This window comes from Lontra canadensis, unplaced genomic scaffold, assembly GCF_010015895.1.
Source record: "Lontra canadensis isolate GAN:19392208 unplaced genomic scaffold, GSC_riverotter_1.0 scaffold3, whole genome shotgun sequence".
Lineage (NCBI taxonomy): Eukaryota > Metazoa > Chordata > Mammalia > Carnivora > Mustelidae > Lontra > Lontra canadensis.
The window spans coordinates 5,363,003-5,381,262 of NW_022630997.1; the positions used below are offsets into that span (position 1 = coordinate 5,363,003).

The following is an 18,260-nucleotide window of genomic DNA, read 5'->3' on the forward strand; positions in this document are numbered from 1 at the left end:
AGAGTCCAAACGAATACAGAATAAATGCTGTAGGAGGTCAAAGAAGGCAGTACTCTAAACCGCTCAAGAGGCCAGATAATGCTTCATTCAAGCATTTCAAACACAGCTTGAGATACGCCTTAAAAGATGTTCAGAATTTGAACATACAGAAAGGAGAGAAGCATGTTCTAAAAAAGGAACTCATTGCACAAATTCTGATACAAGAATGAGCACAGTGGGTTTATCAACCAGAGTGCAGGTGTCTTAGAACAGGCTGACGTGTTTGACTTTATCGTGGTTGAAACGCTGATTTCTCTGCTAGGTCAGTGATCCAAAATGACAGAATTTGAAACAAGAAGGCATTTTAAAGTTATCCGGCTTAACCTTCTCATTTTATATCCAAGAAAACCAAGGCCTGCTGAAGTTAGCTAATCAGTGAAAGCAGAGTTCTAGGAAGACTACTGCAAGAGCGGTACGCAGGAAGATTATCTGGGGTTGAGGCACAGCCAACAAGTGGCTGTTCATTCAAAGGACAGTTTACTGGACAGAATTTTTACTCAGCTTTTTCTCATTCAGTCGTTCCACATTTTATTCAGTACTTATACAGGCACAGAAATAAATAAGACCTGGTTTCAGCCCTTCTGTGAGTTAAGGTTAGACTAGAATGAAGCTTTACATTAGCAATATAAAAGCACAAGTGGGCAGGCTATCCATGTAGGAGAGAGCATTTCAGCCAAATCTGGAAAGCTCAGTAGGATTTCTAATACTAAAGAAGAAGACAAAACAGTTTGAAAAGTGGGAAGAACTGGGAAAATGAATGAATTACAGGGTTTGCCAAGCACTGTCTCACAGTGACTACTCTCTCCATCTCCCAAATTTTTTCTGTGCTCAAATGTCTCTCTGTAAAAAAAATCCACTATCTCCAAACCTATCCAAATGTCCTAGTATTGTATCCACAAATCATATAGACTTTTTTAAATGAGGAGAGCCACTTCGGAACAGGCAAGAGTATGACACATATAATTCCAAAGCTTTTGCAGATCAAAGTTTCTATTGGCATTTACCTAATTCTCTAACACCCTTGCAACCATCTTAAAAGACCTGTATCTTTCCACTTCTAGAAATCAATCTTAAAAATCCAAAACCAAAAGGAGTTTTATTCATAAAGATGTTCCTCACAAAATCTGTCCTACTAATAACACTCTACTAAGATGAACGATCACATACAGGGAAATGGTTAAATAATTCGTTTTTTTTTTTTTTTTTCAAATTTTATTTATTTGACAGAGAGAGATCACAAGTAGGCAGAGAGGCAGGCAGAGAGAGGGGGAAACAGGCTCCCTGAGCAGAGATCCTAACTGCCCACACTGAGACAGAGGAGGAGCTGGACCCACATCCTTACCAACTCGAGGACTCGGTTTGGATGCGCTGCCGCCAAGTGGAAAACTTGTTTGCCGGAAGGGACCCTACATCGTGATCCTGACCACTCCTGCCGCTCTCAAGGTCGACGGGATTATTCCCTGGGTCCACTACACCCACATCCGGCCAGCTGACCTACACGCCGTTGTCAAGAACTTTGTTCCAGAATGAAAGAGCCAGCTGGACAAGGACAATCCCTAAAGCTGAGACTGTGCCGCTCTCACGTACCCCACTAATGTTACTTATACTATGCCCTCTTCTTACACCAGTACGGGGAATAAAAAGTAACCCTCATTAACCTCCTTCTCCTCCTTACCTTCGAGCCCTACATTATCAATAGATTAGCATCTTTGGTCAAAGACAGAGACAGTACAGGTCAGCTCATGGTACTCAGACAGCAATACCAACCACCAGACCTTGTTGCTGAGACCAGCCTGGACCCATGACTGGGTCCTTCCTTAGGTTCCTCTGAGAGGGGGAAATGTGGAGGCCGAGAAAAATTAAGGCCATCCCACCTCAGGTTTAGCCTTAGCATAAGCACAGCCATCTCAGACCCCTGTGCCCAAGGGCTGAACTTTCCCCTACTTTACTTTAGTTCTAAGGACCCCCAACCTGCTTTAGTTGCAGAGACCCCTACCCTGCTTTAGTAACAGGAAGCCCCACCCTGCTTTGGTTCCAGAAATCCCCACCCTGCTTTAGTAACAGGAACCCAGACATACCCCTGCCTTAACTAAGCTCAGGGTCCAAGTCCCTACGCTGCTGTGTCGGGTATACTTGGGCCCAAGAGGAAGCTTGTTAAATAATCCCTCGTGTGATTGCATCCGTGTTGGCTCCTTGGTGGTCTCTCGGACGCAAAAACTCACAGGCAGAGAGAGAAGGGGAAGCAGGCTCCCCACTGAGCAGAGAGCCTGATGTGGGGCCTGATCCCAGGACCTTGAGACCATGACCTGAGCTAAAGGCAGAGGCTTTAACCCACTGAGCCACTCAGGCGCCCCTAAATAATTGTTTTTGACTGATACGACAGAATATTATGTTGCCCTTAAAAATAATGTTTACTTCCCTCTTAGAACTGCTTTTCCTGCACCCCATAAATTTTGGTATGTTGTATTTCTGTTTTCACTTATTTCAAGATATTCTTTGATTTCCCTTTAACCCACTGGTTGTTCAAAGTGTGTTAACTTCTACATATTTGTGAGTTTTTTAGCTTTCCTACTGTAATTGATTTCTTAGTTTCATACTACTGTGGTTGGAGAATATACTTGGCATAATTTCAATACTTTAAATATACACAATTATATTTGTCAATTATTCTTCAATAAAGTTAAAAAAAGAAAAATCTTTACTGAGAGTTAACATAAATGATGTTAAGTTAAACTTTAAAAAAGGATACAAATGTACATAAAATAAAGCTCAACTTAGGGGCACCTGGGTGGCTCAGTGGGTTAAGCCTCTTCCTTCGGCTCAGGTCATGATCTCAGGGTCCTGGAATCGAGCCCTGCATCGGGCTCTCTGCTCAGCAGGAGCCTGCTTCCCCCTCTCTCTCTGCCTGCCTCTCCACCTACTTGTGATCTCTATCAAATAAATAAAAATCTTTTAAAAAAAGAAAAGCTCAACTTAAAAATTTTGCATAGATATAAAGCTAGGAGAAAATATAGCAAAAATGTCGGTGACTATTGCTGAAGGTGGAAAATAATTTTTACCTCTTTTTTTTATATTTTCTAATATTTTTCAGTAATTTTATAAACTCTGAAGTTAAAAAAAATGTAATTTTTTTAAAGGAGCTTACTTATTTGTCACAGAGAGAGCACAAGCAGGGCGAGTGGCAGGCAGAAAGAGAAGCAGGCTCCCTACTGAGCAAGGACTGGCTCCCAGGACCCTGGGATCATGACCTGGACTGAAGGCAGACATTTAACCTACTGAGCCACCCAGGCGCCCCCCAAAATAATAATTTTTAAAGTGACAGAAACTGAGATTCCATTTCAGGTGATTTATAATAAACGGATGTATTCGTTTCCTATTGCTACTGTAACAAATTACCAACTTAGTAGTTTAACAAACTCATTATCCTACAGTTCTGGACATGAGAAGTCTGAAATGAGTTTTACTAAGCTAAAAATCAGGATATCTACGTGGCTGCAGTCTTTTCTGAAGGCCCTATGGAAGAATCTCTCTAGAGCCTTTCTATAGGAGGTTCCTTGCCTTTTCTAACACGGAGGGCTTGGGGGCCGACATTCCTTGGCTCAGTGACTCACTTCCTCATTAAAAGCCAGTAATCACATCACTCCAACCACTGCGTCCACATCTCTCTCTTCTGGCTCCTCTTCCGCTTTTAAAGACCCTTGTGATTATGCTGGATCCACCTGCATATTCCAAGATAATCTCTTTAGCAGCTCATTAGCAACTTCAATTCCCCCTTGTGATAGAACTTAACACAGATTGTGATAGAACATTCTTAGATTCTGGAGGTTATAACATAGGCATATTTAAGGGGCCATTATTCTACTTACCACAAGATTTTTAAGAATCTTGCAAGTCCTTTTTATAGAATTATATAAGTCATATATATTATATATAATATAGGTTAGTAGAATTATAAACCCAAATTTCAGATTATATCTTACATTATAAACTAAATTCTTAAATCTGTACCATTAATATTACAAAGGAAAAAAAAAGCCCAGCAAAAACAGTCTACATGTTGAAAGTAAAAGTGTATTTTTTCACACAGGTCCAGTTTTATGGGGAAAAAAAAAGACCTTTATAAAGCACTTGACAGAGTATAGCATATATCCATAGGTTATAGATATTTCATATGATATTTCAATAAATCTACTGAAAATTATGGTAGATGTTACTTACCTCTTTCAAGAGATTAAACAAATGGAGATTTAGAGAGGTTACAGATTTTCCCCAGGCTGTGTTTACTTAGTAAGTAAAGCAGCTAGTTCATAAACTCATGATGGTTAGAACCAGTGTTTATTCCACCACACAACAAAAATCAACTTCTAAGTCTCCAGAATTGCTAATTTAAACAATGAATACCCTTTATTCTGTGACAAAATGCCTACTTTTTTTTTTTTTACTTTATTCCTCATTGGGAAATACAGGTATTAGAATGAAATTAATCAATTTGATACATGCATGGATTATATCATCATAAAAGTTCCTGGATGATCAAATGTAAATTAAGCCTCCAAATAGGAAATTATTTCCAATACAATTTCTTCCACTCATACAAATCTTAGCCAAATGCCAGCCTTTCATAATATTAAAATGGAAATTTCAACAAGATCCCTTAGCTTTAGGGTGAAAAATAAACTTATTTATTCACTGCCTTGAATATCACTATTTTCTGCATACAAATGAGTAAAAACCACCAGAAACTAATACAATTGGTCTATTCATAAATAAACAGCCGACTTCATCCTGTCTCTTCTCATATTTTAGGGGCTGTGCCTTGGAAAACAGTAGAACAGAATGGTTACAATGAAGAGCCTTCAACTCAAGGAGTGCTGAACTGATAAAAACCGTGAAGCCACTTTTAGGACCAGCTGCAAAGAACACTGTGACTGCTAGGTAACCCTGCAATGGGCGTAGCAGGAGAACAGGAGGCCCAAGTATCTGCCATGCCAGGATAGGGCAGAAGCTTTGGAACTGAGCAGATCTGGCTCAGAATCCTGACTCTGCCACAAACTATGACAATGCACTCTCTCTCAGGGTCTTCATTTCTTCTTCTGTAAAATGAGGAATCATAACACCTACCTTACGAGGGCTAAAGTATATAACTTATGTATGCCCCAAGCTGGACTTCACACATAGTACACTGCTCATTAAATGATTATCATTAGTTACAGTAAGAAACAGTAACTTTAAGCAGTCAGATTTGCCTATTCAAGTTCTCTAACTCAGGAAAATGGATTTCCTTGTGTTTTTTTAAATCTACTTACACCCTCAGTAAAGATATTTTTCCAAATGAATTAAATAAAAACTGTAATTTTTTAAAATGCAAAATCATATATTGTTTCTAACTTTCTTAAAAAATGGAATTTTCTTCACAAAAACTTTATCCTTTTCTTCTAAATAAACATTCATTTCCTTTGGATAGCTTAGATCAGGTTTGTTGTTTGTACCTAATTTTTTGGCTCCAATAAAATGGACTGGACACCGTAGCAGAGTATTTTATAAACTGTGAATCACAACCCATTAGTGCATCATGAAATCAATTTAGTGGATTATCAACATTTAAAAGGAAAATGAAATAGAATAAAATATAAAACACCAGACCATGTAAAAAAGTAAGTATTGTCCTACAGAACTCTGTTTCTAAGATGTGGAGACAGGAATCCCAACATATGTATTTCTGTGACGATGGATAGACTTATACCAAAAGTTTGTAAAACATAGTCTAGCCTGTGGACACACACTTTAGCAGTTTGTAAACTTTAGAACCTCTACCAGAGGCATTAAAAAAAAAAAAAAAAAAAAAGAGTAAAAAGGGAAAGGGATAAGTGATTTTTCTCCTGTCAATCAATTCCACCAATCTGCCTCCATAAGCAATAATGTTCACTATATCTCCAACAGAAAGTGTGACTTCCTCTCAGGAACCATAAGACCCACGTTCTCAAAAGAGCTGATCCTCAGAGATGAAATCTGAGATAAGCACAAAAAAAAAAAAAAAAAAAAAAAAAGCCAAATACTTTGTTAGAATCCCCAACAGGACACTCCACACTGGAAGATTCATACATGGCTAAGACTCACTACAGTGACATAGTACCATTACACTGTAGGATCAAAAAGGGAAAAAGACACTGGAGAAATCCACACACAGGTTTCCTTATTCTCTCTTCCTCCTGTGACAGAGGACCCTTGAGCTTGCTCCTTTCTCCAACATATAAAAAGCGCGTGCAATGTTCCTACTCGGAAAAGCCTATTAGAAACTCAGAACCCAAAGTTCTTAATAGGAGAGAATGAGGACAGTTACCCAGACACACCTGCACAAGTGGTAGGACAAAATTCCAGATTCCTAAAAGGAAAGCAGGTGTTCGGCACACACCACACTGTTCACACCAACAGCTGAGGCACACGGCAAGCCACCCTTACTGAATAGGAGGGGTGGGAACACTCTCAGAATCCAAGTTCCCAGGTGCCTGTCAAGGGCAAGACTTGCAATCAGGCCTTTCTAAACATAGCAATTTCAGGCCCGATAAGTTAACGCTTTGCTTCACAAATACAAATCCTGTCTTAAAGTCCCATCTACACACAAAAGTGGCTATTTCTAATAGCTTTGTATAGCTTGTACCTTTTAAGGGCTTCTTTAGAAGATGGCATTATAAATCCAGTAGATCTGAAATACTCCAAAGACTGAAAATGGCCTGGCTTTATCTGTTCTCAATCAGTATTTCTTTCTATAATAAGTGGTAGTTACATCAAACTTCCATTCGTATCTCTTACCCAGAACTCCTCGGGCTGCACTGTCTAGCGTGCCTCCATGTCCAATTTTCAAAGTTTGCTTTTTCCTTTTGGTCCATTCTGGAGAAGGCATTCCAGCTTCTATGAGAGTAATTGGATGAGAAATGGCAATTAGAAAGACAAACGAAGTAAGAGCTTCATAAATATGGGGGAAAGATGGATGGAGTATTCAAAACAAAAAGGATTGTACAAACTTAACAGATTGAGATGATAACACTATTAGCAAAGAACAGACTTAAAAATGTACAGACACTCCCTAAATTATGAAGAAATAGTATTACAAAATTAGTTGTGTAGAAACTAGAATTCACTTTCTAGAAATATTTTTTTAATGTGAGCAAATATCCAGGCTAACCCTGAAAAACATAATAAATTCCCAGTAGTGGGCTCTTAAATGATGAAAAGAAGTCAGTTTTTATATAGGCAGGTGGTTTTAGAAGTTCTTGATTTCATTTCTAATTCTCTCGTTTCCTGGCATTCTTTGCTGGTACCCCCAAGCTACCTAATGTCAGGAATACTTTTCAAAGGGCTACTTCTAAGAACACTAAGTTCCCAAAGTATCTATTTTTGTTGCCCTTCTCTCCAAATCAAAACCCTCAATTCCTTCAAGAAGCTAATCTTAACAAAAGGTTATGTGGGCCCAAAACTGCTAGAGCTCATACAGGAATTCAGTAAAGTGGCAGTCTATAAAATCAGTGCACAGAAATCATTTGCATTTCTATATACCAACAAGAAGATAGAAGAAAGAGAAATGAAGGAGTCAATCCCATTTACAATTGCACCCAAAACCATAAGATACCTAGGAATAAACCTAACCAAAGAGACAATCTGTACTCAGAAAACTACAAAGTACTCATGAAAGAAACTGAGGAAGACACAAAGAAATGGAAAAACATTCCATGCTCATGGATTGGAAGAACAAATATTGAAAATGTCTATGCTACCTAGAGCAATCTACACATTTAATGCAATCCCTATCAAAATACCATCAACTTTTTCACAGAAATGGAACAAATAATCCTAAAATTTGTATGGAACCAGAAAAGACCCTGAATAGTCAGAGAAATGTTGAAAAAGAAAAGCAAAGCTGGAGGCATCACAATTCCAGACTTCAAACACTACTACAAAGCTGTCATCATCAAGACAGTATGGTACTGGCACAAAAACAGACACATAGATCAATGGAATGGAATAGAGAGCCCAGAAATAGACCCTCAACTCTATGGTCAACTAATCTTCGACAAAGCAGGAAGGAACATCCAATGGAAAAAAGACAACTCTTCAACAAATGGTGCTGGGAAAATTGGACAGCCACATGCAGAAAAATGAAATTGGACCATTTCCTTACACCACACACGAAAACTGACTCAAAATGGATGAAGGACCTCAATGTTAGAAAGGAATCCATCAAAATCCTTGAGGAGAACAGAGGCAGCAACCTCTTTGACCTCAGCCTCAGCAACTTCTTCCTAGGAACATCACCAAAGGCAAGGGAAGCAAGGGCAAAAATGAACTATTGGGATTTCATCAAGATCAAAAGCTTTTGCAAAGCAAAGGAAACAGTTAACAAAAGCAAAAGACAACTGACAGAATGGGAGAAAATATTTGCAAACGACATATCAGATAAAGGGCTAGTGTCCAAAATCTATAAAGAGCTTAGCAAACTCAACACCCAAAGAACAAATAATCCAATCAAGAAACGGGCAGAGGATATGAGCAGAAATTTCTGCAAAGAAGACATCCAGATGGCCAACAGACACATGAAAAAATGTTCCACATCACTCGGCATCAGGGAAATACAATTCAAAACCACAATGAGATACCACCTCACACCCATCAGAATGGCTAAAATTAACAAGTCAGGAAATGACAGATGCTGGCGAGGATGCGGAGAAAGGGGAACGTTCTTACACTGTTGGTGGGAATGCAAGCTGGTGCAACCACTCTGGAAAACAGCATGGAGGTTCCTCAAAAAGCTGAAAATAGAGCTACCCTATGACTCAGCGATTGCACTACTGGGTATATACCCTAAAGATACAAACGTGGTGCTCCGAAGGGGCACATGCACCTGAATGTTTATAGCAGCAATGTCCACAACAGCCAAACTATGGAAAGAACCTAAATGTCCATCAACAGATGAATGGATAAAAAAGATGTGGTATACACACACACACACACACACACACACACACACACACAATGGAATACTATGCAGCCATCAAAAGAAATGAAATCTTGCCATTTGTGACAATGCAGATGGAACTAGAGGGTATTATGCTTAGCGAAATAAGTCAATCGGAGAAAGACAACTATCATATGATCTCCCTGATATGAGGAAGTGGAGATGCAACGTGGGGGGCTTGGGGGGGTAAGAAAAGAAAAAAATGAAAGAAGATGGGATCAGGAGGGAGACAAACCATAAAAGACTCAATCTCACAAAACAGGCTGAGGGTTGCTGGGGGGAGGGGGGTCGGGAGAGGGTGGTGGGGTTATGGACATTGGGGAGGGTATGTGCTATGGTGAGTGCTGTGAAGTGTGTAAACCTGGCGATTCACAGACCTGTACCCCTGGGTAAGAAACACATTATATGCTTATAAAAAATTTTAAATTAAAATTAAATTTAAAAAAAAGATTAAATAAATAAATAAAAATTAAATAAATAAATAAAAATTTTAAAAAAATAGCTTTTGCACAGCAAAGGAAACAGTCGACAAAACCAAAAGAAAACTGAAAGAATGGGAGAAGGTATTTGCAAATGATATATCAGATAAAGGGCTAGTATCTAAAATCTGTAAAGAACTGATCAAACTCAACACCCAAAGAACAAATAATCCAATCAAGAAATGGGCAGAAGACATGAACAGACATTTCTGCAAAGACATCCAAATGGCTAACAGACACATGAAAAAGTGCTCAACATCACATGGCATCAGGGAAATACAAATCAAAACCACAGTGAGATATCAACTCACACCAGTCAGAATGGCTAAAATTAACAAGTCAGGAAATGACAGATAGATGTTGGCGAGGATGCGGAGAAAGACAAGCTGTCCTACACAGTTGGTAGGAATGCAAGCTGGTGCAGCCACTCTGGAAAACAGCATGGGGGTTCCTCAAAAGTTGAAAATAGAGCTACCCTATGACTTAGCATTTGCACTACTGGGTATTTACCCCAAAGATACAAATGTAGTGATCTGAAGGGGCACATGCACTCCAATGTTTACAGCAGCAGTGTCCACAATAGCCAAACTATGGAAAGAGCCTAGCTGTCCATCAACAAATGAATGGATAAAGAAGATGTGGTATATATATACCTATACACACACACACACACACACACACACACACACACACACACACACAGGAATATTATGCAGCCATCAAAAATGAAATCTTGCCATCTGCAATGACATGAATAGAACTAGAGGGTTTATGCTAAGCGAAATAAGTCAATCAGAGAAAGACAATTATCATATGATCTCACTGATGTGTGGAGTTTGAGAAACAAGGCAGAGGATCATAGCGGAAGAGAGGAAAAAATGAAACAATAAGAAACCAGAGAAGGAAACAAACCATAAGAGACTCTTAATCTCAGGAAACAAACTGAGGGTTGCTAGAGTGTAGGCAGAGGAATGGGTTGGCTGGGTGATGGACACTGGGGAGAGTATGTGCTATGGTGAGCACTGTGAATTGTATAAGACCGATGAATCACAGACCTGTACCCCTGAAACAAATAATAAATTATATGGTAATTTAAAAAAAGGTGGGGGGGGGGCGTTATGTGGGAAGTAGGTACCAGTTAAATTGTCTCAAACTCTGAAGCATTTAGATTTAAAAAAAGAAAACATCAACCTGGGCCATCTCATCTTCCTATTATAAAGATAAATTGAAATAATGTTATTTGAAAGTGCTTTGGAAACTACATGGCACTCTGACAATAAGTTATTATTACTATCATTATAATTGTTATATATATATATATATATATATATATATATATATATCAATACACAGACAGAACATTGGCTACTGAACTTCAAATGAGAAGGGAAAGAACAGCTGTATTGATCTACATCTCCCAAACCCATCAAACTTCCCTTATAACCACTGACATGGTGAAGATAAAAAAAAGAGCAAAAGAAACGAAAAGAGAGGACAGAGAAAAGAAGAGAAGGAAAGCAGAGCAATAATGGAGAAGCCAGAATAGATGTCCAAAATGATATGGTGGGTTGCCTGGCCTGACTGCATAATTACAGAACACCATCTGTCTGGAACACGGTCCCCATGGCACTCTCTGATTACATGGAATCAGCCTGCTTTAACACAAACCCGTGAGAACAGGCCCAGGCTTCAAACCTTTCACCTTTCACTTGTAATTCATTATGGGCCTCTCATCCATAAATTTATAGAAAACTTCTGGAGAACTCTCTGTATTTTTCAACCTGACACTCCTTAGAATACGAAGGCCCACAAACCTGCTTCTTTTCTTTGTGTCCAAATTTGCCCCTTTCGAGTTCGAAGACAGGCCCATCTACTATATTGGAATTTGGTTCATCCTATTGGTAACATTGATGGAAGAATATCTCTTAAGGTCTTTTCTAGCTATAAAATTCTGATGTTTTGGGCCTTGAAGGATTCAGATAGAAGACAAAGAAGAGCAAGGATTTCAGTATAACATGAATCAATACAGGGAAAGGCCAGAAGTGTTAATAGAGGCTATGGCCATTAACGGTGGCCTGAATCAGTGGGTGTCAAACCTGGCCAGCAACAGAACGTGCTTCCTTGAAATTTGTATCTTTTAGAACCCTCTCAGGTAGCATGGTCTAGCTAACAGAAATATAGAATTAGACCAATCAAAGCAATTCAGAAATGGAGTAATGAGAATATCTACATCTGAGCGAGGGGCTTCTAGAAGATGGCCTAGCAACAGTCTTGAAACAATGTTTTAACCAAGTTTCAACAAGAAACTTCAGCTCTTGGACTCTTGGAGGCAGATTAACCAGAAGGCCAGGATATGGCTTTGATTCCATCAGAAACCTGTCTGAGAGGAAGAATGGTAATCCTTACCTTGAGAATCAAAAAAACCATAGTTCAGCTAATAAATCAGGCCCAATGAAAGCAGTTGTGTGTAGGAAACAACTACACACAAACGACACCACGAAGCTTGTTCTTAATGCAATTCCTTCCTTCAACATCCCTGTATGCCCCATTCTTACAGGCAACAAAGTATAAGGGAAGTATAAAAAAGAATGAGTAGATATAACACTGGGATTAAACATCTACAAGAGTGTACGTATTAAACATTAATGCCATTAAACATTTGAATCCATATTGTGTCAATTTTAATTAACAAATTCCTGCCAGAATTACCTGTTTTTGCATTTTAAAAAAGTATAATAAAGTTTGCCAAGACACACTAAACAATGTTAAAAAGAAAGTTCCTGCAGCACCTGGGTGGCTCAGTCAGTTAAGCAAACTCCTGATTTGGACTCAGGTCATGATCTCAGGGTTATATAATCAAGCCCCCCTCTTTGGGCTCCATGCTCAGTGGGGTAGTCTGCTTGAGAGTCTCTCCCTCTCTTTCTGCCTCTTCGCCTTGCCTGTGCGCTCTCTCTCTCCCTCTAAACTAAATAAATCTTAAAAAGAAGAAGGTGGAGGGGGAGGGGGAAGAGAAAAGTTCCTGTACTGTATTTTTAATGGAAAGACAGGCCAGGGTCAAATTCAGGAGAGCCCTGAATACACAGCTAAATAGTTTTATCATCAAAGTCTGCAGAAATGTCTATGCTATGGGCTCAGTTAAGAGAAAAGACAGGATTTTTCATCTTCCCGTCTCTATAAACTACATCTGGCTTATTGTAGGTGTCCAATAAATCTAAGGTTCCTTGATGTCACTGTCCGAAATAATCTACTGGGAAGATGAACTGAGATATCCTCCAGGCTCTTCTAATATGCTCCCAGTGTACATGAAGAAACAAAAAAGAATGCTCTTAAATTATAATTCGTGTTCCTCAAAATGTCATCCAAAGGCCACTTACACCAGAACCACCTGGAGGAATAGTTTAAAAATGGTTTCCTAAAAAACGCCTCAGAACCTCAAAATCACAATCTCTGGGAAGGCAGAGATCCGGGATCTGTATTTGTACAAGGGACTCTAAATAATTCCTATGCCCACTCTGTGAAAACCACGGCATTAAAGCCTTGGTTAATTAAGTAATATCTGCATCCCCAAACTATTTTTAAGACTTCAACTTTGGGGGTGGAGAGCCAGTGCGTCCTTTAGGAGGGGTTTACCAACGTGAGCCAAACAAAAGTCTCCTGGGCCATCAAATTACAGAATATTAGTTTGTCTGCCCAAGGGAAGGGGTTTATTTGTGTTAAGTGTGGGCGTTTTGTGTTTTCTTCTTCCCTGGAGACGAAAACTGTCAACTAGGCTACAGGAGTTCACGTCAGGGCAAGTCCAAGCCCGAGATGCCCCAGATTTCTGTCCAGAGCTAATTCAGGGGTCATCCTCCCATTCCCCTCCTTTTACTTCTCGAGCCACCGGCGCGCAAAAAAGCCCATTGGCTCTCTGCAGCTTCCGCTCTCGCGGCGACCGCCTCAGCCTGGTCCCCACCCGGGCTGCAGTACCTGCTAGCAGCTTCTCCTTCAGCCGATTCAGCAACTCGGCTGAAGTGGGCCCTTTGGGCTTGTGCACGGCGAACACGCCGCTCAGGGACAGCAGCTTAGTAGCCAAAGCGGCCTTGGAGACCCTGGCTTCGGATCCGGTTCTGGCAGCGGCTGCAAGGGCCGCAGCTGCAGCCGTCGCTGGTGGGGTGGCGGCCGTTGCTGCGGCTGTTCCGGCAGTTTCAGGGACCAGGGCTCTGTCTGTTTCCAAAGACGACGACGATACCACCGCCGCCTCAGCAGCTGCCATACTTTTGTAGCCCAGACCTGTTTTGTATCTGGAGTCGCACTCTAATGACGCAACAGGAGAGCGCCCGGCGTCCCTCCATCTTTCCCATTCTTCGAAGTCGGGCTGGCAGTGGCAAGGGCGTTTGGGAGTTGTAGTTCATGGCCTTCTGCTGTAGGCTGAGATGGCTGTACCTTCTGGGGGCTCTGATAAATTAGTGCTTCTTCTGTAATCCTGTCTGCCTCTTAGGTCGGGTTAGTTATGTACTGCAGGTGTAATTTGGAATTCCAGTCCTAAACTGCTGAACCCAAACACGAAATCTGTGTATATATTGGACGGGCAATCTCTTTACATCCCACTTGCCCACCCCACCCCCCTTTCCGGAACTAAGAGGATCCAGCTTCCAAAAATAGAAAATTGAAAATACCGATTTTGCTGAGGTTTTTGAAGAATCGTGGTTCCTCGGTTCACTGCATCATTCGATTTATCGTGCCCTTGGATTCACGACTCAGAATTCCAGTACACATAAATGTAGGCTCTTTAAATAAAGGAAACTACCTGTTCACTGCTGTATCCCAGTGCCTCACACATAGTAAGCGCTTAACTAAATATTTCGGAATGAATAAATGGATACAAGTTCTTCAAATTCCCAAAAGAAACTTGTAAGCCAAGCCAATGTAAATCACTTGAGCGTACTTTGAATTCGTTCCTGTCCACCCCACGCCCTACGACCCCAACTGTAATTCTTAATAAGTTTAAGATTTTTAATACTTAAAAAAAATTTTTTTAATACTAACTCTTCTGTGGATTGCATCCCTTAGTAAACCATTGCTTAGATTCAAAAAGCATTATTGCAATTCATAATATTAAACTTTACTTTTGATTTGAGGCTTTCTCTGTGGAAGTTATTTATGCCCCCATCAACACTCAGGAACATTGTTCTGATCCTGGCACAAGGCATAGTGGAGAAAAAGTCTTCATTTTACTTCGCTTCAGATATATTAAATGATTTTATGAGTGAAACAGGTAAAGTTTGTCTTCATTGTTTCACCAAGTTTCCTTATAGCCAAGCTTTCTCCTCATCATCCTCTTGCACTTTAAAACCTACTATACTGCTGATGCCTTTCTGCTGCTCAAAATTATGAATTATGGAACTTGCCCCATTCATTCAACAAATACATGATGTTTCAAATGAGCAATGTTTCAAATATAGAATTTATTTCTATATTTTCATCCTTCCCCATTTCAGTCAGATCGCCAGATTCTCATTAAATCTTTAGGGTACACAACAATGTAAATGTACTTAATGCCACAGAAACATACACTTTAAAATGGTTAAAATTGAAAATTTTATGTTATGTATATTATAGCATAATAAGAAAGACCAAAAAAAAATCTTTGGGGAGTTTTTGCAAGGTGGGAAGCTAAATTGGAAGTGGAAGTCATGAACTCTTATTATGGTGTATTCTAAAAGTCTAAGCTAAATGAAAATATTGTGTATGGGAGTGTGTGGGAGGCCAGAAGAGAATAGAATTATTTTGAGAATAAAGAGAGAAAGTGAATGATTTGCAGATCCCATGGTTACCTGAGTGGATACTGGAGCCTGCTTCAAGATTTTTCCTTTTCCAGGAAGGTGACACAACTTCCGAAGGGAGGAGTGCACCCTGTGAAGGAAAGCATCCTTTAGCCTCAGTACAGATTTCTGTGCTCTCCTCTTGGTGAGAAGCAGAGAGCCAGGGACTTTAAGAGAAAGTTTAAAGCAGGATTGAACAATAGCAACTTGGAGATTAGAGAGCCTTTCCCCAGGGGTCTAGACATCAGTAAGCTTCCCTAATTATTTTGTGACTCCAGGATGGAGGGAGCAGTGGGAGAACAGAAATAGAGGTGAAATATAATGCTTCCAATTTGAGTTTTCCACAGTGCCAGTGCAGAGTCAGAGTTAATTCAATTAAAAGAAAAACAGAAGAGCCCTGGGTATCTTACGGAAGTGAAAAATCACTAAATCCTACACCTGCCACCGATTTTACCGTATACGTCAGCTAACTAGATATAAATAAAACTTTGAAAAAGCTCCAGAAAAATGGATATTTCTTGCACATTTTATTTCTGGAATGCTAGGGAACAGCAAAATTAATTCTACTCTGCTACCAAATCTGTACTCTTGGCATCAGAAGCATCAAGCTCCAATTTTCTGAGGTAACCAACATCTCCCACATAAAGTAAGCCTTGAATTTACAAGTTATCTTACTTATTATGTGTATGAGTTAGGATTCTTTGGTTGGGAGTGACAGAAACTGATCCAGTTTAAAATGGCAGAAGGATTTTTATAAAAGGATTTATCAGACGTATACTGGACTGTTATATAGAACCTGAGAAGTTCTCTCTCAGGCTCTCTCTCTCTCCACCCACATTCTCTTTTTCTGCTACTCTCTTGCGTCTTTGTGCTTCTCCTTTGCTTCTAACAGGCTTTTTTTTTTTTTTTCCTTACTCCTCATTCCACAGTCTGGGTTTAAACCATCCTGTTTTGATCTAACTCCAAAAATATCCTGGATGAAGTCTGTCTTGGCCACCTACGGAACATAGGGCTTCTCTCACTTTGTCCCTTCATCTTTTTTCACTTTCTTGCTTGATTTTTCTCCATAGCACGTTTTATGTGACATATCAAATATTTACTTATTTCATTTAATGTCTTATTTCCCCCCATCAGAATGCAAGCTCCATAAGAAATTTTTTGTATATCTTATTCATGGCTATGTCTCCAGGGCCTGGAAGAGTGTCACACATAGCACCCAATAAATAGTTGTTGAATAACTGAATCAATAAACATGGCCACTCCAACAGAAACCATGTAAATACGGGGCAATTAATGACAGTTTCCAGAAAAGCAGAGTGCTGAATACATAAAATAATGAGGTATCTTCCAAGTGCAGCCTCAATGCTTTTGTTTCCATTTCTGTGTGTGTACAGAACTGGTGCAAAGAGAGAATATGATCACCTCATGCTATATAAAAAAACGCCAACTTTCTAGACCAGCTTCTGTGCTGCCCTCAGCTAGCCAGTCACCTCCAGGATTGTTAATTAATGAGACCTAAAAATTGATAATCCTCTTGGGTTTGATGCCAAACCTGTCACAGTCTCCACAACGAAGGCATTCTTGGGGCACTTCTTTGATCCTTGACATAGGCATATATGCCTGGGAAAACTGTTCTTTATAAAGTCTTCTCCAATTGTTGCTCATCTGTACAACTTCCTATAGACAGTAGAAGCATAGAAAATAGTGCTTGGGGGCGCCTGGGTGGCTCAGTCGGTTAAGCTTCTACCTTCAGCTCAGGTCATGATCTGAGGACCTGGGATGCAGCCCTGGTCTGGGCCCCTGCTCAGCGGGGAGTCAGCTTCTCCTTCTCCCTCTGCCTCACACTCATGCATGTTCTCTCTCTCTGTCTCTCTCTCAAATAAATAAATTAAATTAAAAAGAAAATAGTGCTTGATGTGAACATCTAAACCATATAATGTAAGACCCTCATTTTAAAACTGGAGCACAAAAGGGTGTTCCTGACAATGAAGAAGAGAATGCTGGAGATTCTCAAATCTCTACCATGACCTTGAGAAAAGCATATATATTTTTTTAAAGTTCAGAGAACAGATAGGCATGTTTCATTACATGAAATTTGAGAGAGCTAAAAAACTCTCCCCCACCAAAAAAATCTTCTGTCCCTGCCATTTCAAATTATCCTAATAGAGAAGGAAATTATCCTCATAGGGAAGGTAATTAAAGAAGCCAGTGGTTACATAAGAACCTCTGCTGTGAACCAGGTTATTTAAAGGAAACACAACTGTGGTTTCTTGAGAGTTAGACTTCTTTAAAAGAGTTTTATTTTCTAAGGTATAAATATTTTAATGTTTTAATTTTGATCATAAGTTTCCTAATTAAGGAAAAATAGTGGTAATAATGTAAAATTTTTAATTAAGCCAAAAAAAATTTTAAAGGAAGCATAGATAATATCACAAACATCTAGTAAGGATAAGTTAAAGTCTAAAAGATTTGGGGATAGGAAAAAAAAGAAAAAATTCCAGAGACATTAAAAGAAAACAAAACTGAACTTTTAAAGATAACCAAGAAAGATCAGTTTACTGCTTGAGGCCAATCAGGTGAAAAAGCTCAAGCAAAGCTCCTATTTTGCCTGACTTCTCCATCAAGGAGATGATTTGGGGATGAAAATGGGCATAGTTAGCCACTGATAAGAGGAGAATGAGGTCCATTCTCCTGAGTTTGGAAAAAGACATTTCTGCACTAGTTGAGGTTAGATCTCCTCATCCAGAAATGGTATCTTGGGACCAGGGGAGAGGGAAGGTATGAGAACTTGCAAAAGAGACTGCTTAAGAGAAATTTTGTTGAAAAAATATATGTTATGTGCTGGCACTTTACATTTTCCTGGAATTTCTATAGTAACTCTCAAGTAATGCTTGTGGAGAAAATAAAGTATAGGCTGGGTCCCAAAACTTC

General features: G+C 39.6%; 1 protein-coding gene across 1 annotated transcript in view; it reads right to left on the reverse strand.

Annotated features, from left to right (window-relative positions):
- The window catches only part of TRUB1 (TruB pseudouridine synthase family member 1), a 41,278-nt gene extending 27,458 nt beyond the window's left edge, over window positions 1–13,820 (reverse strand). The window contains exons 1-2 of the mRNA XM_032879018.1: window positions 13,495–13,820; window positions 6,850–6,948 (exon numbers count right to left, since the gene is read on the reverse strand). Coding sequence (XP_032734909.1) covers window positions 6,850–6,948; window positions 13,495–13,780 — 385 coding nt within the window. The 5' untranslated portion in view covers window positions 13,781–13,820. The remainder of the gene's footprint in view (window positions 1–6,849; window positions 6,949–13,494) is intronic.
- Window positions 13,821–18,260: the final 4,440 nt, after the last annotated feature.